This window comes from Xiphias gladius, chromosome 20 (genome assembly GCF_016859285.1).
Source record: "Xiphias gladius isolate SHS-SW01 ecotype Sanya breed wild chromosome 20, ASM1685928v1, whole genome shotgun sequence".
Classification (NCBI taxonomy): domain Eukaryota; kingdom Metazoa; phylum Chordata; class Actinopteri; order Istiophoriformes; family Xiphiidae; genus Xiphias; species Xiphias gladius.
In genome coordinates, this window is record NC_053419.1 from 3,529,670 (window position 1) to 3,555,875 (window position 26,206).

The window sequence follows — 26,206 nt, forward strand, 5'->3', positions numbered from 1 at the left end:
GGGCAGCAGTGATCATGTTAATGTCAGCACGCTACTGTAACGTCTGTACACATGACGGTGTGCCAACACGCTAAACGTTAGCTTATTAGCATGCTGTGTATTTAGCATCTTTAGCATCTAATGGCTATATAGACTACCAGCTAGTATTCTTGGATAAATACCCTCAGCTAAAACTAATCAGAAGTCTGTTGATCCACTTCATGATCATCTGCAGGCTGTAGTTTTCGGTCGCGTCCGTCATACTGTCAGATGTTTTCTGTTATTGGTTATAGTGGGTCTTTTATCTATGAACGGTTTCTCAGTTGGTTTTCCAAAGAATATACTATGGCATTATATATATATATATATATATAGATATAGATATCAAAATATAAAATGACAAATGCCATAATTATTATTTTTTCACCCATCCCTGCTCTACAGTATGACCAAACATAAATGATACATGGATTGATTTAATTGTTGCATTTCGTGCCATGCTACTGGCAACAGCCCTAATGCCTGGAATCTGTACTCAGCATCTGTCAGTTCCCTTCATGAAGGTGCTGGTACCAGGATCAGGTCTGAAAAGATGGTACCAGTGCAGCCGAGCACATAATTAGAAGGGCAGATTTGCTCTGATGGATGACCTGAGAAAGGGATCCGGTGGTAGAGTGAGGCGTGACAAAGTAGAATGGCAGTACTTCAGTTTAGTTCGAAGTGCTACCTTGGGGGGGGGGATTCGACGGACGCCGCTTCCTAGTAAGGGAGAAAACAAAGCTTTCTGAAGCACGGAATCAATATGAAGCCGTTGTGTCGAAAATGGTTCACTGCTTCAAAGCATCTGACACAGTCATAAATAGTGACATGTGCTGGCCAAATCCTTGATATTGCATTTGTGTGGGGTGAAGTAAGTCTGGGACTATGATGAAACCATCAGAATACAAGTGGACTTAATGTTTTATTTTTTTTAAATTATTCTTATTTTGTTCAATGAAATGGCATTGAAACATCTTTTTGCGATACTTTTGCTTTGAAAGGTCGATAGTGGCCGCCTCGTTTACCTCAGCACAGGTCTTGTGGCTACAGGAACCACACTTCCTCCTGTTTGTTTTACATTCAGGCAGTCTTCTGGGACATGCCCTTATTTCTTTCCAAGAGTGAGATGAGTAGATCGATGCCATGCTCATGTTTTTGTGTTAGGTACAGAGCTGGACGTGGTTAGCCTCCAGCTGTAGTTCCTAGCTTAGCATAAAGACTGTAAGCAGGGGGACACAGCTAGTCTGGCTCTGTCCGAAGTTAAAAAATGCACCAACACCTCGTCTAAAGTACAAATTAACAGGGTGCATCCTGTTTGTCCGTCCATAAATGAAGATAGAAAAATTTGTGATTGTACAGGGAGTTTCATGATGGAACTAGTTCTTGACGAAGATCAGTTTATCCATCCGCCCAACACTTCTCTGCACTTACAGCACAGGTTGTCAGTTATGGTCAGTGAGCACAGGTGTTAGTTTTGGTCACTGCCCAGATAAAACCGCAAAACACAGATGCTCCTGAGCAGTTCTCACAGTTGGCTTCTGTACTGCTGGTCTTCAGATCAGTGTTTTCACTTCTGATCTCTTGTGTCCATTGGGGTCGCTCTTTTTACTCCGTCTCTCTTTCCAGACACATCACAATAATGTCGGGGAACAGCCTGGTGCTACCCATTGTGCTCTGGGGCCGCACGGCTCCCACCCACTGCATCAGCAGCCTGCTGGTGATGGATGACTTTAGCACCATCATCACCGGCTGCCATGATGGACAGATCTGCCTCTGGGACATGACACCTGAGCTGGAGGTACAGTTAAGGCTGACAATAATGATGAAGATGGTGGTGATGTTAGTGTGTGTTTGTATGTATGTGCGTGCGTGTTTGTCATCCACCTGCAAAGTTTTCGCTAATTTATTTTGCTTCTCATCATCTAATTTTAACCCTTTTCTCCTTGCCTCTCCTCAGATTTGTCCCAGAGCCATGTTGTTTGGACATACAGCCTCCATCACCTGTCTTTCTAAAGCCAGTGCTTGCAGTGACAAGCAGTACATTGTCAGCGCGTCAGAGAGTGGGTGAGTACATTTTATCACACACACACACACACACACACACACACACACACACACACACACACATCTATTAGAAGCTCCATATGTTGTAGGTGGAGCACACATACAGATGGTGATTGCTTGCTGGGAAATGGCATCAACACTGTTGACAAAGATTTAGACTCAGATTTTGACCTCAGCATCTTTTTGAAAACTCCAGAATCCAGAATCTCCCACATTTATTCTTTGTTGTCACACATAGACCTGTTGCATGTGATGTCTCCTGTGTTGTTTTCCTATTTTGTTACTGTAATGTTGATCTGTTTATCTGTCATCTTTTCGCATCCTAATTAGACTACTGGCGGCTTAAGAGCAGTAACAAGCTAATTTTAACAATTTTCCCATTAACTGGTTGATAACTGTAATTCAAATACTGAGTTAGAAAATGTTGGCCCATTGTACTTTAAATGTTAGGCGACCACAAAAGCTTCAGGATGGTGACTTGTCAGGATCAGATATTTCAGTACTTCAGGATCTGCCTTTTTGAGAAGCCGTAACCAGCATAACCAACAGTCACTAAAATGCTTAATGGATTATCAGTGTTGGAATCAGTTCATTTAATGTCAGGTGACTCATCAGTGTATCAGTGGTAGCAGCACTACTGAGGTGTACACAGGGATCTGATCAAACACACAGAAGAATAGAGTTCTTGCTCGTATTTAAATATTCCCTGTAGGGCACCTTGGCCAACCATTATCACTTCTGAGGGAACTAAACTATCAACAACATATTTTAATATTTCTGTTGATTTGGCCTTACTTCTAAATATAAAGCCCGGGTTGTGAGTTTAGCTGCGGATCATTTTTTACTCATTTGTGTCTAACTAAAGTTTGTTCATGTTTCAGGGAGATGTGTTTATGGGACGTGAACGATGGTCGCTGCATTGAGTTCACCAAGCTGGCTTGTGCTCACACTGGCATACAAGTAAGACACACACTCGCATCCTGTAAATTCTCAGGTAAAGGCTGGGATTCAAACACTGGCCAAGTCTCACATAGACACAAACAAATCAAGACACTGAAACACTGAGGGCTGTGTAGTTGCTTTTACAGTGATAATGGAGCACACACCGTAAATTCATCATATTATTCATTTCCACAACATTAATTCCCCCAGCACGACAAAGTTATGTCATACTCATCACTCTTCTGCTCTCAGTTCTACTCTTTAGCATTAATACTCTTTTCACTCACCAGTTATTTCCAGTCGCTTCTACTTTGTTCCTCAAACGCTATCAGGCTACCATCAGTGGAAATCTACAGATTCTGCAGATGGTTCATATTAAAAGCATACCAGGAAAGGGAAGGATTTTTCCCTCGAAACTGCTGCGAGACTAAAAATAGTTGTTTTTTGCTCAGATTTTGGTCATTTGTCTCCTCCCATTGTCATTCCTCCTCACCTTTTGGTCTCTCCCTCTTTGCCTCGTCTCCCCCTTTGTCCTCCGTGGTTCTCCAGTTCTATCAATTCACCATCGGCACTCAAAGGGAGGGTCGTCTGCTTTGTAACGGCCATTACCCGGAAATCCTCGTGGTGGATGCCACCAGCCTGGAGGTCCTGTACTCGCTGGTGTCCAAGATCTCTCCTGACTGGATCAGCTCCATGAGCATCATCCGATCCCACCGCACACAAGGTGAGCGACACAGGCGGAGCTGGAAAAGACTCATTAAACGGATGGGAGTTCCTTCTCTAGGGGAGGACGGCTGATATCTCTGAGCTTTTGCGCATAAAGCTGTCTTTCCTGTTGCCAGTTTTCATCACCCAGCGTGTAATTTGAGATCCGTGTCAATTAAAGAAGTAGAAAATAATACTAACCATTACTCACCACCATTCTTTTTTTATTTTATCACGCCACAGTAGACGCAGGAGAACATAATGAAATGGAGGATGGCTGAATTCCGTTTATCTGCTTCAGTTTCAGGGTCTTGGTATTATTCATGCTGGCTCACCGTCATGACTTAATGGGGGAGTTGCACAGAACAGAACCACTGTTAATGTTATTAGTAACACCTGTGCTTTTCCTGCTTTGACAAGTCAAAGTGTCTGCTGGGGGAAAAAGCTACTGGTGCCAATAATGGCCGCTATTTGAGAATCTACAATAATGAAATTACCAGAACATCTTTTAATCATGAAATTCTTTTTAACAATCTAAAATGAAATATTTTGATAAGCCCACTTCCCACAGAACATCCTTGTATACAGAACCAGCCTCTGTAATTAGCCAATGGATAGAATGTCATCTGGAACAATGAGTTGAATTACTGAGAAGCACTGCAAATATTTTATTACTGACCCCCCCCCCCTTTCCAATTTGAATGGCGCTGTGGCTATACAGATATTATTGCTAATATATTCTATGTTAGCCTGTTGATATACTAAAAGATCCTGTTACACTGAAATGTTAAAAGAAACACATGCATGTGGTATTCTGCCATCACGTTAACTGTTGAGGGACAAATATGATAAATTATGCGTCACAGACTTTAATTTGCTGTCTCTCACTGTAGAGGACACAGTGGTGGCGGTGTCAGTGACTGGGATTTTGAAGGTCTGGATCATCACAGCTGAGGTCAGCAGGATGCAGGTACACCGCCGGTTGTTCAAAACAAACCCTCAGCCTTGTGTCAGTTGTCTCTACACTACTTGAAAGCTGTGTAAACGCAAGTTAAAGTGAACACAAGTCTTTACATCGTTGCTTATGACTACTGTGAAAAAGTTTATTATTTTAAAATTATCCGTGAACATACACTAATGCAAATACACCTTAAATTTATTTCCCCCAATCAAAACAAATATCAGCTGATGTATCATTACCTTGTTGCCAATCTCAAACATTGACATGTGTGATATCAGCTGAGGCTCTAATTTGTAACTCGCGGTTTTGTGTGTGCTCAGGACCTGGACCCAGTGTTTGAAGAAGAGTCCAAACCCATCTACTGTCAGGGCTGTCAGAGTATTTCCTTCTGTACCTTCACTCAGAGCAGCCTGCTTGTTGTCTGCTCCAAGTACTGGAGGGTAAGAGACGACAGTGCTAAAATGTGGCCGTAGCTCGACCTGGCCTGAGCTGACGGTTTCATTCATAAATATGTGTGTCCCTCTGTGTGTCAGGTGTTTGATGCAGGTGACTACTCGTTGCTCTGCTCGGTGCCCAGTGACAGCGACCAGGCCTGGACTGGAGGAGAGTTCATCGCTGCAGACAAAGTCATCATCTGGACTGAAGACGGCTGCAGTTACATCTACAAGCTGCCCGCCAGGTAAACCTGCTGCACCTCTGGATCTAACAGCACTGCTGGGTATCTTTTTGAGGGTATAAACGCCACAGAAGAAGAGCACGGATTCACTGTGATGCTCAGCTAAAGTCATGCGAGAGCTGTACAGGCAATGATCGTAGGCATCCCTGGATTTGTCTGATCGCGTCCTAAACTTAGGCTTATTGAATGTGCGTGTGTTTCCCAGTTGTCTGCCTGCTAGTGAACATTTCCGCAGTGATGTTGGGAAAACCAAAGAAGGCTCCATCCCTCCTCTGGTCTACAGCATCGCTAACCGCTCAGACAAACAGGTCAGTCCTCTGTCCTTCACTCTGTTCAGTTGTCAGTTTTTCTAAACATGCATTCAGACATCCCACGCTTTACAACACACAACATAAAAACACAAAAAACACAAAAGCTAGCATGGTTTAGCCAACAATCAACGGTCATACTGCTGATTTATTGTGTGTGTGCGTGTGTGTGTGCGTGCGTGCGTGTGTGTGTGTGTGTAACTTGCACCTTCAAATTTATTTTACATACTGTACATACAAAAATAGACAATAATTAGCTGCTTCATGGTAACAGACTGAAAACAAGTCATGGACCCAACCAAACCTCCAGTACTGATCAGGGCCCTGTTTGGTCAAATATGCCTTAACTAATCCAGTCATGACACTAGCTTTCACTACTGCACTGCAATGAGCAGCAAATGTGTTACCTTTAGTGTACAATGGCTACATACGTAAAGGTAGCTGATTGTACTAGTCGGCAGTCTATCTTTGTTTTGTCTGTGCTGATGGCGTTTGATTTGATTTATTATGATCAGGGCTCACTTCAGGCACATGGATTAGACCAGCCGATGTTTTAAAGCTCACAGGGCAAGAGTAGTAGCTCACATGTTGGAGATATTGTCAATCTGCGCCAAAGCTGGTTACACTGATTTGTTTGACAGAATGAGTCAACACAGTTCGGCCTTTAAAAAGGTGACAGGAGATATCATGCAACTGCCAGCTTTCTTTTATCTACGTACGTTCTAGAGAAGGTGCAGAGTGTAAAGCACTCACACAGCTAAAGCACAGCTCTCCATGAAGTAACAGAAGTGGATGTGTCTAATAATAAAGATAAATATTACATTACAAGCCTTTCAGGTTTTCTAAGGGCATCATACCTCCCATTCCTCCTAGGCTTTTAATTTGAAAAATGTGCAGGAAATGTTGAGTTTGACTGACGGAAATTTAACAACCATTGAAATAATGTCAAAGTCTAGGCAATTGGTAGTAATTGGTGAATGAAAACAGCAATTGTGTTTAAAAAGCAAGTAAGAGCAACCGAGTTGTGACAGGATTCTTGTATTTTAGAAAAAAAAATGCTGAGGAAATGTACAATATGCAGATTGTTTTCCATGTGAAGCTTAACAGTACAGATAATTCAAACCCTACTCAGTGTTTTGAATGAGAGAGCGTTAAAACCTTTGTCGGTTATAATTCGACATGCCTGTTATGTGGGTCTTACTCTTAAATCGGACGGTGAAGGGTTGGGTTTAATCCATGTGTGCGAACCTGACCCCTTGGTGTTTTGTGTGTATTTATGATTTCATTTTGGACTTTCAATATGTTGTTATGTGTGCATTTATGATTTATTGTCTCATAGTAGTAATGTGTCATCTGTGCCTTTTGTTATTTTTGTTGTTCCTTTGTATTGTTCTGTCTTCTGATGCTGCCATGCCCCCTCCCCCACCCTTTCCGTTGACCTCCTCGCTCCTCTCTGAAGGGAGGAGAAGGAGGTGAGGAGGAGGTGGTTGTGGAGGTGATCTGCCTCCCTGCCAGCGGGTACGACTTGGAGCTCTACACCCCAGAGCTACTATACCACCACCAGCCTCTAGAGGCGCCAGTAAGCCACAGAAAATGTATACTGAATAGCAAAGAGGGGAAGAAGAAGGTTTTCACCTTCTTGGCTGAGCTGCAAAAGCTAGAGTGGACATAGTCATTGTGATTACACTAGTATACCATTTTACTAGCACTTAGTTAATATATATCTTAATAAATATCTTTGAAAATTAAAGTAATTGATTCCAAACTCAAGCCATGTTGTGTCTCAAACAAAATGTGGTGTATGCAAAATGGTTACAGATAGATTTTCTGCACACTTAAATGAAAGCAAAGCATTATGCTATTAGAAAAGGACCATACCACTGGTTTAGCGTGTTTAACCCATTAACTACAAATTGTTCATTCTTCAAGTTATTGTCGAATATCCAGCATTTGAATATCTCCGGTGCTGATGGGATAATTGTAAAATTAAACCCAGATGACAAACAATAACCAAACATGGACGTCATATAAAAGATAATGTGAATTTGGTTGCTTGTTGTCATGTTAAAAAAGACCTAATCACACAAGGATTTAAACAGTGAAATTTCAAAGCCAATGAATTCCAACGGAATCGCTGCGATCGGTGACTTCAATAGAGGAGAAGTAATTTTTTGTGCAATTTTTTTTGTGTTGAGTTCAACTTTGGTGAACTTTGACACCCAAATTTGGGCCAGAGTAAGCTGTCTTAACCGGAGAGCTGGAGATTCCAAAATGGATGAAGCAACATAGCTTATTAGCTGTGTTGTACTTTCCACTTTTCTCTAACCTCTTCTTTTGTAAGAGGTTAAGCGACTGAGCTAACCACAACAGTTAGCAAGCTTCTTAGCTAGAGAGCGTTATTCCCTCCTCAATAAAACTCTTTATCGAATTTATTGAATGAAATGATGTAAAATCAAGAAAAAAATGCCATGAAGGGGTTAATGAACCAGTACAAAGAAAATAGAAACAAAGCCAGGTGGCTGCTGTCGTGGACTGATTAATAAATTAGGATAAAGAACTGATCAGAATCAGGTGACTGATGAATCCACTAAGGCACCTAAATGCTCATGTGGTTGATTATCTCTTAGGTTTTGATTAGGAATTGACTGAAAACAATGGTTTCCTGAAATGAAGGAAATCAATCTCAAAACTGATGGATGGTTTTGAAAATGATCAGCAGGAGCAGTCTGACTTCCAAATGTGTGCAAAAACAGCGGTATGGTCCTTCAGGTTGGTGTCAGGTGTAAGGGCTGCAGTCAGGTGAAGAGAAACGTTATAAGGTCAGGACGAGGTGTTACATTTACCTATTGAGATGAAGAGACCAAAGATTTCAAATAGTTTTTGCTGGGGGAAGGCTTACAGCAGGAGAACGTTTTTTTCAGAACTGTGACTTTGCAGCTCAGCCAGAAAGTGAGCACTGGACGAGAGGAGCAAACTGTGAGAACAGTGGTGGAAACGCTGACATCCACTCAGTGGCTCACACTCACCCTGCACTGTGGGAATAAAGAGGAAAGTGGAGGCATTCTCATGTAGTGTATTGTTATCCTTTCTAAAGCCCTAGAATAACTAACATGGTGCCTTTCAAAAAGCAAAATAAAATGGGGGAATTGTGAATGAAATAGCACCTAGTGGCTGCTAAATACAGAAGATGATTCTTTGATTGCTCAAAGGGATCTGTGGTATCATGGCCAATGCTAATTGAAATAGCTGAGAATTTATGTTTGTACAATAACAGTATATAGTGATAGTATATATATTATTATTTATTTATACCAACATTTCTAGAACATACATTTGAACATGTAGTTCAGCCATGATGTGTTCAATCTCATTTGCCTGCAAATTCCACATTCCACTTCTGGCCCCTCTTTACACTCACACCTAAAACACAAATGCCAAAGGTAGTGACATTATCATCAGTTCTCATTATCTGGTCAATACACGTCTTAAAGCAACTCTAACCTCATAGTTGTTACTTTGTTGGCTAAAACCTGGGTCTAACTGGTGACTGTGAAACTAACTTCAGCCTGGTGTGTGAGCTGCATTGCAGCAGTGACCTTTTTCCTCACACATCAGCACCTGATTGTTGCCCACTGGGCTGTTTTGTCTCGACTTTTCCAAGCGTGTAAAAACTCAGAAGGTTTTCAATATCCCTGACATTGTGATATGCTTTGGTGAACTGAACTGTATGATGTGATCCATGACTCAAATCACCTGAGCTGAATAAGACAGATCCTGAAACTAATCTAATTATCAATGAAGTAAGTAGGTGACAATCGGCTCAGTCATCTAATCTAGCGCCAAAACTCGATTTCCCTGAAGCCCAAAGAGTCTGTTATATTTCATAAAAATGGAATCATTACCAGAGATCCTCTTCCTTCCAAATGAGGCGGGGCGCCTCCTTTATAAAACAGTACGAGAATCCCTGATGTAAAGAGAGTACACTGGTCCTTTAAAACTTGACTGAGCATGTGTAGCATGTATGTTGAAAAAAAACAGAAGGCAAAGAATGGACTCTTGTGGAACACCACAGTTAGTAGAAAAAAATAAAACTGGCAATGTCTGTAAGTCTGCTACAGAAAAAAATGTGAAAGCAGATACTTTATGCATGTATTATATTTGTACAGGTGTTTGTGAAGTTACACTGTAGCCTCCAGACTCATTTTCAGAGTGTTGGAATTGAAGTGTGGGCCGCTGAGTCGATGATGGTGAAAGTGAACTGCCTGTTTTGTTTGCTCCGCTCCTTGTTTCCCTTCCTGTCTGACTGACAGACTGAACTCATTCTGGTTCACCTGGTTTCATGCTCTCTACCTACTAAAACAAATTCCCTCCTCCAAAAGCACCATCACCCTCCCCATCTGTCTTCATACTGATGAAGTTGCATGCAAAGTCCCCAAGCTGCTTTTTTAACCAAAATAATGACCTGCTGAGTCCCTGAGTTGATGATAAACCAAAGATGCACAACAAATAGTGATAGGAGTACTGTGGCATTATGGATTAAATTGGGTTGCCTATCTTCACAAGGTGCATGTCACTTTGCATTAAAAAATTTCAGATTTGTCTGCAAACTTAAAATAAGTTAGCGCTTCTGATGCATCCTAGATATTTTTGGGACAATAAACAGTTGAAATAAAAAAGAACTTTGCTGGTGTGAAAAGATTCACATAAAGAAAAGTCACCAACTGTGGAATTATGCATATTTAAAGTTCAGTATATATTATATTATTATATTTATGTTTAAATACAGTATCGGATACAGATAGGACAAGAGGACATGGTGTTTCCGTGTGTGGCCATCAGACCTGATCCAACAATTGTTATCACAATTGTTGTGTTTGTTTAATCTATGTTTGGATACCAGGTGGTCGGGGTTTTCCTTGCCTGAACTATCTGCAGTTAATAAGCGCTCACTTATTCTTAGATATGACATTCCCAGGCATAGTTTCTTCACCTCAACTGCAACCAGATCCAGGATGCTAGAAAGTGCTGCCTTCCAGTGGCATAAAGAACAGAATCTCTCCATTTCCTAGTTGGCTTTTAATTTGAAACATTAGCCTAATTGTGATCAAAGATGTTGCAGAAATACCAGCTTTGATTTGAGGATTTACAGGATGGCTTACACAATTTTGTTTTGCATTCTCTCTGTCTTTATAATTTGTTACAGTGCTTATGCTGGAAGGGTCTAAAAGAAACTCATAAGCCCCGTGTGACTCAGCATTCCAGTATTTTGTGCCTGTGAAATGAGGCAGATATAGCATATGCAACATGGCCTTTAACTGTTTGTTAAAAATTGCAACTGTTGTTTGTCTTTGTATTAGTCATTTTATCTTACACCTCTTTGAAGTATAAAGTTTTTGCAAAAAAAAAAATCTAGCTGAATTGATGAAAACCCCGCCCATCTGCTGCCCAGAGCAGGTCAGAAGAAACACAAAAAAATCTTGCAAGTCACCATGTGCTGATATTCTCTCTCTGTCTCTCTAGTGCTATCTGCTCTAAACGTGACACTCACTGATGTATTCACATCTTATATCAAGATGTGGTTTGGTTTGTGTGTGTTTATTTATGAGTGATTGTGTGCTTAAAAAAAAAAAAACCAAACACCAACTTTTGGTGGCACTTTGCATACCCTCTCTTGACTGTTCGCAGCGTTCAGATGAGCTGAACAGTTGATTGATTGTGGTACACGCCGGACACCCTCAGCCATTCCCCACTTCTGTACCTCTGTAAATGTTGTAGTTCCTGACGTGATGGCAGCCCATCCTTCTTACGCACCCAAAGGTTCACTAGCCTGTCCATCATTGTCACTGGGATGGATCATCACATAACTCCACCCGCCAGCAGCTCCTGGAAAGATGGTTCACAAGAATTTTAGGAAACTGCCTCATTGGTTAACTTATCTTTTATGTGTTCTGATAGGAAAAGGAATGAATTTGATTCGATTGTCTTAGGCAGGCATGTCTTTCCTATGTGTATGCTAATGTGTTAGCACTAGCATTATGCAACCTTAGAGACTAGACCCAGTTAGTGATCCATTTTTGATGCGTTCATCACAGTAGGGCTCCAAACAAAGATATTTGTCTTCAACCCCTTTGGCCATGGCCACAGTGCTCATGTGTCATAACCTGGGCAGGTGTGAAACCATTCAGGGTGTTGGCTACAAACAAGCAGACAGATTATCAGCCCCCACAACGGCATGATTTTCTCCGCTGCAAGCTAACTTTACCATCCCGGCCGAGATCCAGCAGGAGATTCACAAGGAAAATCCACCCTGAAGCAGAACTGATAAGTCGATTGATTGGCATTAAGAGCTGAAGTTTTCACCATAGAATGAATTGTTGCCATTATGGGCTTCGTTTTGGTCAGACACACTTTTAGTTCCTTTCCACTGCAGAAACTTGCCAACCGGAAACCTGGGGCCTGAAATACCCTGAACTGTAACTTTCACTCATCTCTTTCTTACGCTCGAATTTTTCACATTTCACTCAACTAATTAGGTCATATTTTATGCGTACACAAGAAATACAGAACCATAAAGGTCTGTCTGGAATTGTTACACCTGTTTGCACAGTTCAACACGTCCTACCCCTCTCTATGACAGTTGGCTATTTGTCTACAGATGTGGCCATTCGGGAACAGGTATAAATACTTTTGCCTGTGGTCTGATGACTTGTAGTTGGACCTAGTTCTTTGGAGGCAGACTGAGATCTTTAGTATGATGTCTCGAGCAGGGCCCAAATTTAGTTCCAGAAATTCATCCTCAAAGGATGTGAAGAAGAGTGGAGATAAAAGCAGAACATGTAATGATGGCTACACAATATGTTTTATCAATCTCCTGCAGGGAAACAGAGACTTAATAATGGGCAGCAGATGTGCCGTTTTCTCTGAAAGAGGCTCATTTTTGAAGTCTTTTTGCTGCAGGGGCTGTATTTACTTCAATTCACTTCAAAAACCAACAAAATATGTCATTTGGCCAGGAGTGGTCAAACTTTTGCATTTTGTCCTGTAAATTGGTTACAAAGGAACTGGCCTTTTATTTATTTTTTTTGCTTTTCTATTTTAGAAGTTTGGTAGATAACTTTTCAGACAGTATCTCTGCTTTGAGAGGTTTTAACTTTTTTTCCCCTTGGCCTACACAGCAGAGACACATTTTCGGTTTTTCTTTTTTTGAGTAACCACCACTGGGAACCCTAGTGACCACTGAGAAACATGTACAGTTTGGGAACAGCACAAGTTAGTTCTGTTTAGGGGTGGATTGTCGTTTTTGTGGCAAAAAACTATGCTGCCCTCCTCCCATCTCCTCCATTATTCCTCAGTGACATCTGGACTGATCATTTTGCCTTTTTAAAATGTAAAAAAATGTTAAAATATAGAATATACCTTTATAAAATGTTATAAATGTTCTAAATGTTAAAATATACGTTATAAATCCAGCAGTAGTTGTTTTCTCCAGGAGATGTTAGTTTTGTCAAGATGTCCAGAATCAGTGAGCCGGGGAATGACAGACTTCTGACTGGGCTCAGAGATTTTAACCAGGACTCTGCAGACCACTTTGGCAGGAAGCTTTGTGAGCTTAGCTGGCCTGTGAGACATGATGTTATGTCCAGTAATCAGACACCAGTCAGCCCAGGTTTTGGAGATTCTTGACATAACTGACCGCAACTCTCCCTCGGCCTTACTCTCATAGCAGAGCCAGAGTGAGTTTCCCACCTCATGTTTACACCCGTCAGGCTCTCATGCATCCAGAGTGATAGATTTGGCACAACTCTCCATGTCTATGGCTCTTGATTTTGTCCATGATTTCCCTCAGTGGACGGACATTTTCACCTCCCAGTGCTGTTGAACCGAGCAAAACGGGAAACTCACCTGTTGATAGACAGTGGTAGCTAGTGTGGAAGAAACCTGATCCACTCCTCCTGGAGACACTGAAGGGACAAATATGGTGAAAGTCATGTGACTGGTGATGTCACGTTATGAAAGCCACTTGTGTTTAAGCTCTGAAGATAGACAGATTTAGGTGAGGCATTGAAGTAGATTAAATATTTGGTCATAAATGGTTACATTTGGGTATTATTTTGTATGAGCAGTTGTTGTTTACTTTCCATCTTTTTAGTCTAGTAGTCTTTGGGGAAGAAAACATCATAATCCCTACAGAGAATGAGAGTGCTCTGATGGCTTTTTGGCTTCAGGTTTTCAGTTGTTGACGACTTTTTTTTTTTTTTTTTTGCCGCCATCCACTAGCTCCTAATCTGTCCCCCTGTGACTCGCTTCTTCTTTGGCCGACGGGAGCCCTTCCACAAGCTTCTGATCCAGGGAGACTCAGCGGGCAGACTGTCCCTGTGGAGCATCCCCAACATCTCGCCTCTGCAGCCTCTGTCGTCCGCCGCTGGTAAGGAGACCTTGACTCACATGGCGCGATCATTTCGCCCGAGGAGGGTCGTCAGGCTGTTGGTCCGAATCAACCGCAAGAACACACAGTCCGCACTTGCAGAGGATTATAATACAGAGCTATGATTCTTTCCTATTACCAATGATCCAAGTGCTAGTTACACAAAAATAGTCACACAAAAAAAAGTTCAAAAGAGCAAAAAGAAAACTGATAACAACCAACTGCTTGTGTTCTGTATTCCCTCTTAATAATTATGAAAATTTAAAAAGGGTTAAAGAAACAAACTGTACCTGAAAAATATGTAAAAAAAAGAAAACTACAAGTAACATTATACAACATATACAATATCCATTCAACATAAAAAAAGAAGGAAAAGAGTTTTCGTTTAGGAGTAAGTTTTTTTTAGGGTTGAGAGTGTTTGTATGAAGCAGGTGGAGAAATAAATTTCTTGAGACAGTGGTGGTGAAACACACAGGCTGAGTGACATCTAGTGGCCAATGTATGTAATGACGATAATGACATGTAAAGTCAATAGAATTTCTGTTCTTTGTTTTCTACAGGGCTGCTTTATGTAGTAAAAATTGTTAGGTAAAAGAACACCTTTTTTGACTGGCCTCCAGTGCAAATTGACAACACGTCACTTAAATTTTACTTTTTTTTTTCATCGATTGATGAAACCAAAAAGAAAAAAAACAGTACTTTGACCTTTTTCTTCCAGCCCATTTTAAGCCCCCCCCCCCCCCGGAAATTGTTAAGATGAGGTGACACACCACCCAGATTTTCATGTATCTCACTGTGTGATCCATTTACTTAGTAGATGAAGGCCTGAACAACAGCTCATTAATATATGGCATTTGCTCTAGGCAGTAATACCTCTGCTCTTTTTCTCTGCCTTAAGTTGATGTTTTATTTAATTGAAGTCTTTATGTGAGACTTGACTCGGGCTTCTCTCTGCAGAGCTGCAGGTGTCATCCACCATCAGTCTCCAGGAGGCGTTTGATAAGTTGACCCCTCTGTCTGCTGGGATCATCGACCAGCTCAGTGTCCTGCCTGGCAAAGAAGAACCCATCAAGGTTTGAACCCAGACAGCGTAACACTTACATCTTTATTCCTTGACCAAAAATGTGATGTTTGAAGACTGCAATTTGCAATTTGGTTTGCATTTATTATTTCAAAGATTCAAAACCGCGACAGGCATTACAGTCAAGTCCAACATAAAACATCAGTTCTGGCTCCTTATTGCAGCCCACTCAGGTTTGACTGATTAAGTTATAGTGCTGTTTTTTTTGTGTGTGTTTTCTTCCCCAGGTGACGGCGAGCGTATACATCCCCTCTCAGGGTCGACTGGTGTGTGGGAGAGAAGATGGCAGCATCATCCTGGTTCCTGCCACTCAGACCGCCATCGTTCAGCTGCTGCAGGGGGAGCACATGCTCCGGAGAGGTGAGGCAGGGACCCAGGGACGGGAAGAATGTCCAGGGACGAGACAGTAGAAGCCTTATCATCATTAAAACCTTTTTTAGGTGGGAAAAGATGGCTGTGAAAATCAAATCATAAACAAAGGTAACCATCTGATTTCTTCACAGTGAGTCAGTACTTTTTTAAAAACTAGGCCCGTCCCCTAATCGTTAAAGATGAGGGACAGAGGGACACAAAGAAGAACAGTATGAGAGGGTACAGACTTTTCTTTCTCAAAAAACTAAACTGGAACTGTGATGGAAATAGAGAATGCTGATGGAAAAGGGCAGAACTTGTTTCTGTTTACTGCTCCTGTGCTCTCTGCTCCGGTAATGAATGTTAGTGAAGGCGGCCGCTGTCGCTGTTGATCAACACTTGGGCTGATGGCGCCAGTGCGAGCCCTGTAGGAGAGAGAGGCTCTGCAGTGGGTTAGGATTTTATCACTGAACTAGGACTAGGATGCACACTTTTTATTTCTTTGTCTGTGTGCAAATCTGATGTTGATCCAAGGGTCTGAACATGAGCCTTACAGGTAAAACATGAGCCTTGACATGTACGTTGTAAAACCTTGTAAGCTAGTTCAACTTAAAAACGTACAGTTAGGTCCATAAGTATTTGGACAGTCCCTCAATTTTTACAATTCAGCCACTGTACACCAACACAATGGATTTGAAACGAAGCCATCAAGATGTGATTGAAGTGTAGACTTTCAACTTTAGTTCAAGGGGTTTAACAAAAATATCGCATTAAATGTTTAGGAAAAACATCAATTTTTAATATATAATCCTTAATTTTCAGGGGCTCAAAAGTAATTGGACAAACATAATATATAAATAAAAGGATTATTTTTAATACTTGGATGAAAATCCTTTGCAGTCAATGACTGCCTGAAGTCTGGAACCCACTGACAACACCAAATGCTGAGTTTCCTCCCTTGAGATGCTTTGCCAGGCCGCTACTGCAGCTGCCTTCAGTTGCTGCTTGTGTGTGGGTCTTTCTGCTCTCAGTTTTGTCTTCAGCAAGTGAAAAGCATGGTCAATGTGGTTGAGGTCAGGTGACTGACTTGGCCTTTGAAGAATATTCCATTTCTATGCCTTGAGAAAACTCTTGCGTTGCTCCATCTGTCAAATCCATTGTGTCATTACACAGGGGCAAAACTACGGAAATTGTGTCACTGTCCAAATACTTATGTACCTAAATGTATATTCCCTTACGGCCTTAAAAATGCCAGTTGACTGAGCTAAGCTTGAGTAATTTTCTCAAAGTCAGCTCATGACTTGTTAAAATGTAAAACAACCTGAGCTAAATTCACTCAGCTTTAGAGAAGAACAGAAGCAGTTCAATCACACTGAAAAACATTACTGTCACTTTTGCTTTCCAGTTACATGTTCTCAGTTTGAAGAGTCGCTTCTTAATTTGCCACAAAGACCATACAGCTGTGACTGCTACTGCTGCTGCAGCCACTTTAATATCAGAGTCAGTACAAAGAAACACGTCAGGCTGCTCCCAGTGACCTTGTTAAAGAAGATGTGTATATGGGGGTAACACCAGAAGTGGATACTAATGGTCATCGTGGTTAGCATTGGTAAAATTGTCAGAGAGCAACAATAACTTGAGGTGAATTTTGTGAATTTTGTGATCTGTTTCCTTCAAACCACATGAAAAAAGAGTCTCTGGACATATTAGCCCCCAAAGCATGCATACTGGGAAGCTTGCTTTTTACTTTTCTTCCAATCTGACGAGTTTAGTGAGCAAACAGCCGTGAATTCATTCAACTCATCATTTCAAGTCAGACAGTAAAGACAAGTCAGGAACCACAAGCAAAATAAAATAAAGACGCTGGTTCATGTTGAGTGAAGTCCCTCCCAAATATTCGAGGGAACTGGTGTTAGAGGTCGACGTTTAAAATTCTGCTGTGGGTTCAGCCACATTCAAAACATTCTATGGACACTCGTTAACACCCGTTAACTGCTTTCAAACTTAAGGGCTAAATCTGTTAAAAAAATAAAAAAATTCTGGCACTTAACAACTCCAGTTTTGTTCATCCCGTCATCCATCCCCAGTATCTGTCTCAGGTCCATTCTAAGCGATGTGTCCGTCTGTCCTGCAGGCTGGCCGCCCCATCGTACCTTGCGAGGTCACCGGAACAAGGTGACATGCGTCCTATATCCGTACCAGATCTCCCCCCGCTATGACCAGCGCTCGCTGGTATCCGGAGGAGTGGACTTCTCTGTCATCGTCTGGGACATTTTCACCGGAGATATGAAGCACATCTTCTGTGTCCATGGAGGCGAGATCACCCAGCTCATCATCCCCCCCGAAAACTGCAGCGTAAGACCTCGGACAGATAGCTCAATGTGTTTGTTTCTTAGCTGCCTTCTTTTTTTTCTTTCTCGTGTCACAGACAAGACAACCCACTAGTTGTCATACTCTCTTTATAGTTTCTTTTCTCCTTTTAATGTTCAATCTCGTATTGTTTGTTTTTCTTTGCCTAGGTTTTTTTTTGCTCAGTTTGTTGTCTGTTGCATTTGTTTATGTTGAACTTACTGAAAAGGAGTGATGTGTTTTATTTCTGATGTTAGATTTAAATGTTACGGGGTTGATGTCATTGTTACTGTGGATGTAACTTTAATGACTTTGTGTTGTGCTCAAATGTTGACAACACACACACACACAGTCACCCATCACACCAAATGAAAACACTGAGGGGACTTACAAACTGTCTTTAAATGACTTTAAGGCATAATGATCAGAACTGTGTTGTTGCCATGGAAATCAGGTTAACGCGGTTGCGTTGTTGGAGTGGGACTACGATGACTGACCTATCAAATGCATGGTTTAAACAAAAAACTGGATTATTTTCTGTCAGTTCACTTTTGGAAAATCAACGAAACCATAAAGTTTCTAAGTTTTGAAAATATTAAAAAATTAATTTGGCATGCTCTGAGACTGACATCCAGTTTCAGTCTCTCAGTTATTGCCAATGCAAATGCTACATCAGTACCTTGATACAGTAAATAGCTGGTCTACTGAACATGTGCAGCAAGTTGTAGTATTAGTAGTGAGTTAATGTTTCTCAAATCTAAAATATCAGCTGCTGCTAAAAATGATGTAGAGTCCATGAAGGCTTTTTTTAAGAAGCGCAGAAATAAAACTTTGGCAACTGGAATGCTGCCGGAGAAACATCTGGGGCAGCTGCTCCTTTTCCTTTTGAATAAGACTTCACATCACTGTGGACCACTCAGGGAAATGTAGTATGGAGTAATGGAAGCGTTTTCAGATTCAGATGGGAATCAGTGAAAAACCTTCGTTTTATGAAACTTTTAGTTCTAATTTGGAAGGACTTGTTTGCCATTGTAGAGACTTCAGTTAAAGGTGCCCTGTGGAGCTTTCTTGTAAACAAACGAAGTTATGTTTACATTTAGTGTTCCTCCCCAAAACGTATTGTGTGTATCCTTGAACTAGAGCAACATGGCAACAGACCTCTGAAGCTTCCTCATGATAGGGGTTGTGTTCTCATATCCACTTTCACTTTGGATCCAGTTCCAGGGTGGTAAAACACTGTGACTCGTTGAACTCTGGCTGAAAGAAATATGTTTTCACATCATTTTTTTTCCTGTGTTTTTTATTGTTTGCTTTTTAAAACTTTTATATCTTTTCTTTTTACTGTCTTATAGTAATATACAAAACATTCAGGTAGTTGCTGTAAGTGTAGAGATTTGTTGAGTTTCCATTTTTTGTTTTAATTCTTAGATATTGAGATACAGTATAAAATTTGTTACTTAAAGCCACGATGTGATGAATTTTTATGTGATTTAAAGCAACGTGAACTGTACCTGTGTGGTACAGTTTTTATACTTCCACTAGAGGGCACCAGAGTCGTATATTTTTCTGCACATAGGGGCTTTAAAGTTTTGAAGCGGATTCAATGCCAGATTTAGATTTGATAAAATGCTATTGAACCCCAACTTCCTTGTGTCCCACTAACCTGTCAGTGACCTTCCATTGTGTCCTCAGGTACTGTAGTTTGGGATTATCGTATAATCTGATGTGTTTCCTCTGCAGACGCGGGTGCAGCACTGCGTCTGCTCGGTGGCCAGCGACCATTCTGTCGGCCTGCTGAGTCTCAGGGAGAGGAAGTGTATCATGCTGGCGTCGCGACACCTCTTTCCCATCCAGGTCATCAAGTGGCGTCCGGCAGATGACTACCTGGTGGTGGGATGCTCTGACGGCTCCGTCTACGTCTGGCAGATGGATACAGGTGAGAAATGGGTGACCCGGTAGAGGACGGGCCCTCTTAAGCAGTGAGTTGGTTAAACGTTGAATCACTGCCACAAGTTAAATTATTTATCATGTGGAAGTGCTGCTATCATCAACTTTTTCCCCAATGTTGAGGTGGGCTGGCAATGAACTCCTAAATGTCCCCAACACAATCAAAGCCCACAAATTTCAGATTTATTTACAGCAGAGGAGGGTGTAAAATGTCCTAAAATATCCTTTGCAAATTCAACTGAAATTCCAGTTCAGTTTGTAAATCTTTCTCCCAGCCTTTCGACTGAAGAAGGTTAATTTGCTTTCAGAATTCCATCTTTAACCTCAGGACGGTTGCTGTTTTCAGCTGTACCAAAGGTAAAAAGAGCTCCCTGAGTGCTAAGTTTGATGACCAGCAGGTTGTCCTTGAACCTCTGCAACCAACTCAGACAGCACTGGGACTTCTTTCCATCACATTTGGGGAATAAAAACACATTTTTCATGATTGTTAAAACAAGTATGAACCCCTACATGTTCACTGCTTCTAGATCATGTACAACCTGCTACATGTTGGAAATATGGTCATCAAAATGCTGGTCATAATTTTAAAAACTTTGCAAGGAAATTTAGTCCAGTTTTATTAGATGGTTTCACCAGCAAATCACCAAAACCACACTGACTGTTCTGTGCTTTTATCAGCTGCTGTAACAGTAAATTTGAGTTTTGATTAATTACAAAAAGCAAAATTCACAAGCATCTGCTGCATGAAATCAGTTTGAAATCAATTAATCACCATAAAATCTTCACCTTCAGATCGCTTGCCACTCTGCATAATGTTTCCTGACTGATACTCTACTTTGACAGTTTCATGCATTTCATATTTTTTCGATAGATGATGCATTTAATCTGATTACAATGCATAAAATTATGAATGGGAAGTTCACTGTTTTATATAAGCTAGTGAGTAATACTTCCTGGGGTTTAATTCTTCCACAGCACTATGGTAAGGTTATTTTTAGCGGTCAGTTTGTCCACCACTTTGGTCTAGACTGAATATCTTAACTAATAATGGATTGTCATGACTTTTTGTACAGATATTCATGGTGCCCAGAGGATAAATCTTAATAACTTAACTTGATCCCCTGACTTTTCCTCTCGTGTAATCAACCTGTCAAAGTTTTGACTCATGCAGTTGACATTTGTGATTTAGAGTGAAATGTCTCAACGACTATTGGATGAGTTGCCATGATATTTGATACAGACATTCATGTAAATTGTAATAGCGCCATCGGCAGGTCAAGATTTCAATTTTTTTCAGTACTTTGGTTTGTATCTGCCAAACTAATGACATTCCCATTATTCTCAGCTGTACTTTGTGGTTAGTGCTAATCGGCAAATGTTAGCATGCTACCGCGCTAAACTAAGACGCTGAACATGGTGAACGTTATACCTGTTTAACATCAGCATGCTAACATGCTCATAGTGAGCATGTTAGGATAAGCAAAGAGTTCCATCACATATCTCCTCCTTGAAGCACAAAAAGTGGTTTGTTACATTTCTGTTTGTGTATGGATTAAACAAATGAAATACAATGTGCCAGATAGTGAGCTTTAGAGGTTTTGCTAAGTACAGGTATTTAAAAATAAATAAATAAACAGCTAGCCTGGTTCTGTCCAGGCTAACCTAACCTAAGCCCTGGTTAGGCCAACCACATCCTGACATCATCTCTGTACTTAATACACAGACATGAGATTCATATTGATCTTCTCATCCCACTCTTAGAACAAAAAGTTGAAATGTCGAAGTACTCCTTTAAACCTCATTCCTCTCTTTCCTCTTCTGTGCCCTCTACCCTCCATCTATTTCTAACCATGATAAAATAATTTTAAGTAAACATGTATGTGGCACAACATAGAGGTAACATTAGCTTGAATGATGACTAGCCACTGGAAAAGACCAGGTGTGTGCGTGTGTGTGTGTGTTGGTGTGTTGGTGTGTTGGTGTGTTGCAAACGTGTTTGTGTTGGTGACCTGAATGATCTGTAGTGCTGGGAGATTGCAGGGTAGCTAAGTGTGAAATTAAGGAAGGTGTGTGTGAAGTCAGGCATTGGACATGTAATAGGTCCATGGCTCGCAGGCCCTTTGCCTCTCTTTCTCTCTCATTCACACACACACACACACACACACACACACACACACACACACACACACACACACACACACACACACACACACACACACACACACACAACCATACACACACACAGGTATACTGTTCCCACTTCTCCTCTCACTCGATACCAGAGCCAATACTGATGTCAGCTCTGTCTGGAACTAATGATGTCTCTCTAAACCTTTCTCTCTTTCTGTAAAGGAAGAGCAGAGAATTGGTGAAGTCAGAGGGGTATTGTCTGTGACCTGAATCATATTCAGGGGACAATAGATGATGATACTGTGCATTGAGATAAACTGAGTGGGAGCTGATGTGACAGAGAGTTGAGAAGATTGATATAAATGGAAGGAGAGTGCAGGGACAAGATGAGAGAGATTGCTAGAAGCAGAGAGAAAGTGTGGGATAGGAATGAAGAGAGAGAGAGAAAAAGCACAGACAGACAGAGGCTGAGATAAAGCTAGTCCTCTTGAACTCTGCTTACCCTGTTACACTATATGGCCAAAAGTATGTAGACTGATGTTGAGTCATAACGCCATGTTCGGACTGATCTTAACCCTGGGCTGAAGAAAATGCAGCTCACGTGTTTATTTGAATGCAGCCGATCTGTTGATGCAGTGGTGGTGGCAGCACAGGGGGCTCTGGCCAGAGAATTGAACCAGGCTTAACTTTTTCAGCGATGCAGTGTGACGTCATCTGGCAAGGCGCTTCGTTCGCCAATCAAATACATGAAAGCACACATCCCTGGTGGATAACTTTGTAACGTGAATGCTGTATTTGTAGTGTTTACTTGACAAAAAGTGACACAAGCTTTCATAGTTGGAATTGGTTTAGATCAGGCCTGTGTGCAGGCAAGTTCTTCCACACCAAACTGGGGAAACCATTTCTTTATGGACCTGGCTTTGTGCAGTGGGGCATTGTCATGTTGAAACCGGAAAGGGCCTTCCCAATCTAAAATATTACTCCATGCTGTAGCTTTAAGATTTTTTTTTTTTTTTTTTTAAGATTCATTATTACAAAGGGGCCAGGGGTGTCCAGATACTTTTGGCTTTATATTGTATTATATGTTTTGTTTTTTGAAATTGTGAAAACAAAGACAGTTTTCCACATCGTCGAGAATAATATTTCCGACCGACCGACCGACCAATCAACAGTCCGATCCTGTCCAGAATCTCCAGCTGGTCTTACCGTGTTGAATCAGACGACCAATGCAAGAAGGAAACAAAATGCACTGATATATTAAAAAAAATGTCATTGTTGCATTTATTTTTATCCAAGTGAATGTCAAAATATATTGTGACATACATAGATTTTAGGTTATATTATCCAAGCCTAATCTCGTTAGTAGTTGAGATATGAGACATCATGAGCAAAGCTGATATTTTAGCCAGAGGGTGGTGCTAGGAAAGGTCGAGGAGTGTCCAAAATGGAAAGAGGTCATCCTCTTTCTAGCAGGAATATGATCAGTACATCTAATCTGAATGTCTGGGAACCATCTACAATAAATGAAATGTCAATCTGGGCAGTAGCTGTGTAGTTAACTTTCTCTGGACCTAAGTGTCAGTTTCTTGTCATTATATTGGTGTAAAGTATGCCTGTACCATAGGTGCAAGACAGTTTGTTTACTCGTTTGTGTTTTCAGGAGCTTTGGACCGCTGTGTGATGGGTATAACGGCAGTAGAGATCCTGAACGCCTGTGATGAGCTGGCTCCGGCCACCGTGGACGCTCTAAGCCACTCTGCGGTGAACCTGAAGCAGGCGATGACTCGCCGCAGTCTGGCAGCACTGAAGAACATGGCCCAGCACAAACTGCAGACACTCGCCACCAACTTGCTGGCTGCAGACAACGCTGACAAGGTACTATGCAAGCCCTTTTTAAACAGAGATCCTGCTATATTGCCTTTTATGCCAGCATGATGGAACAAGAGGCATGACGTGTAACACAACAGCGTCGACATGTGTCCCGCCGTGCTGGCTCTCCCTTTTACACAGACATCAATTCGGCTCTGTGACTAACTCCGCTGCTGGCTTAAAGGAAGAGTCAGCGATTCTGGAGAGAGACTGTTGATATTTTTACCTCAACAGCAAAAAAAATACACCCTCCCCTTCGGTGCTCCTTCAGAAGGCCCCCCCCCCCAAAAAAAATAAATAATTCATGGACGTGCATTGCCTAGGCAACGACACTAACAACCGGGCTAGCTTACCAAAGAGAAATGTAGCCGAATCCAAAGCATCTTATATGGCATGGAAGTGGATACTCTATATCTTTCAATCGATTGATCTGTCGATCATATCTATCAAATCTATCTTTTGAATCTATCTGGTCATGCTAACTTGTTCACGAAAACAATGTTAACATGTTTACCATGTTCACTATGTTAATTTAGTATGTGGACACACCTAACTTGTTTGGTTTGTTTCAAATGAACACTGACCTTGGTCGTGTAAGGCCGGCATGAAAGCTGACTAAACAACCAGTACAAGACCACGTGTGAGAGTAGATTAGTGATGTAAGCATGAATTCGAAAAGGCAAACTACATTTAAATCCATCTGCTGATTGTGGAACTGTCAAAGTGGGTAACCAAGGTAACATACATTTGTGTTAGCATGTGCGTGCAGAGTTTTTGCCTGATATATCAGAGAGTAAAAAGCTGTTAGACAGAGGTATGTTGTGTATTTTGTCAGTTCCTCATAAAAAGTGAGTGAAACGTAGCGATAATATTAGAATACAAGATGCCTCTCGTTTGCCCCGTCTCTACCTGTATGTAACAGTTGCAATCTCGACTATTAATTCTCGTAATAAGTTGTTTGGTCCTGAGCTCTTTGTGACACCAGAGAGGATAAATGAATGCATGTGGTTCAGTTAACTGCAGCATGACTTGCTGTCTGTCATCCCGATTAGATTTTCCACCGAAGGTCCATTGAGCACTGATGATGCATGATGACACCACCAAAACTTTCCAATCAATGAGTTGCCTCTCTGTCCATGTGAATTTATGTTTACACCTCTTGGTTCGTTAGTACCGGAACAATTTTTTTATTTTGTCTGTACCAAAGGAACCAAACCACACGTGTGAAGGAAACCAAAGAAGCTTTAGTCATAGTCCTAGTTTTCCAGCCACAGTCTAGTGTGGTCCTGGGGGTTGTTCTGTGGTTGGTTTGTTGTACAAAAGTAAAAGTACCATTTTTTGCGTATGCCTACATACTGTTCTGAATTGAAATCTGACTTACAAAAAACCCCAAAAAATAACAAATGACATAACCAGTTAGCAAGGTTTTGTCAAGTGTTGTCACTCTATTGACATCTAATGTTGAGTTTGAATTCATTCAGATCTGTGAAGTTCAGATGTCCCCTCCTCTTCCTCCTCATATTTTGTCTTTTCTCCTTCTTTGGCTTTCTTGTCTCATTCATCAAAAAACTTTCACACACAGTACCTCTTACACACACACGTGCGCGCGCGCACACAAACTGGTCATATCGGTCGGATAGCTTGCCGAAGTCACAGACCAATTAAAACGCTGCTGGAGACAAACCAAAGGTCAACAATACAGACCCGTGTGTGTGTGTGTGTGTGTGTGTGTGTGTGAGTGAGTGTGAGTGAGAGAGACAGAGTGGGAGTGAGGGACCACTGATGTCTCCCAGGGAAGCATGAACTATCTTAAATGTCAAAATATAAAGTGCAGTGTTTTTTTTTCTCTGAGCTTGACATCCCAGAGAGCTGCTCAGATTTAAAGAGATGTGAGTCACTGCTGCAGAAAGGACTTACAGTTCATTGCTCTGTTTTTAATTTGAAGACAGTCATAATAGCTTGCTAGATTCCACTTCATGAATGGAATACAAACTTGACAGAATAACGGCTCGCCTGACATGTTCAGTATTGCAAAGGGACAGATTGCAACAGTACATAACCAATGCTCCGTGGTTGTTAAAAAGACAGAAAAGGCCTCGTATCAATATAGGATCATATATAGGATATATGATTATGATATGCTCCAGTCAGTGGTGCACCACCGTTTCTAGCAATGCCAACTCTTAGAAGTCAGTCAGCCACTGTCATAAGAAATGCCCAGCCAGAGACTTGTAGCTTAAACACTGTTTCCCCAAATATGTTCAAAAAGTGTTTTCTCCTCATCTTGAAAATGAAAAAATGGCTTTAGTGTCATCATAGTTAATATTTCCTTATACAAAAAGTGAGGAGAATTCAAATTTCAGTTTGACTGTAACAATGG

The 26,206-nt window shown here is 41.2% G+C and overlaps 1 protein-coding gene across 5 annotated transcripts in view; it reads left to right on the forward strand.

Annotated features, from left to right (window-relative positions):
* The window catches only part of LOC120806163 (WD repeat-containing protein 7), a 123,528-nt gene that overhangs the window by 703 nt on the left and 96,619 nt on the right, over window positions 1-26,206 (forward strand). For 3 of the 5 annotated variants that reach the window (XM_040156978.1, XM_040156980.1, XM_040156981.1), the window contains exons 2-16: window positions 1,645-1,816; window positions 1,976-2,082; window positions 2,964-3,042; window positions 3,574-3,748; window positions 4,623-4,699; window positions 5,011-5,130; window positions 5,224-5,369; window positions 5,572-5,674; window positions 7,134-7,253; window positions 13,952-14,099; window positions 15,057-15,172; window positions 15,408-15,540; window positions 17,666-17,886; window positions 19,621-19,816; window positions 23,618-23,832. In XM_040156978.1, coding sequence (XP_040012912.1) covers window positions 1,658-1,816; window positions 1,976-2,082; window positions 2,964-3,042; window positions 3,574-3,748; window positions 4,623-4,699; window positions 5,011-5,130; window positions 5,224-5,369; window positions 5,572-5,674; window positions 7,134-7,253; window positions 13,952-14,099; window positions 15,057-15,172; window positions 15,408-15,540; window positions 17,666-17,886; window positions 19,621-19,816; window positions 23,618-23,832 — 2,115 coding nt within the window. In that variant the 5' untranslated portion in view covers window positions 1,645-1,657. The remainder of the gene's footprint in view (window positions 1-1,644; window positions 1,817-1,975; window positions 2,083-2,963; window positions 3,043-3,573; window positions 3,749-4,622; window positions 4,700-5,010; window positions 5,131-5,223; window positions 5,370-5,571; window positions 5,675-7,133; window positions 7,254-13,951; window positions 14,100-15,056; window positions 15,173-15,407; window positions 15,541-17,665; window positions 17,887-19,620; window positions 19,817-23,617; window positions 23,833-26,206) is intronic. The other 2 variants (XM_040156982.1, XM_040156983.1) reach the window with 2 other exon arrangements.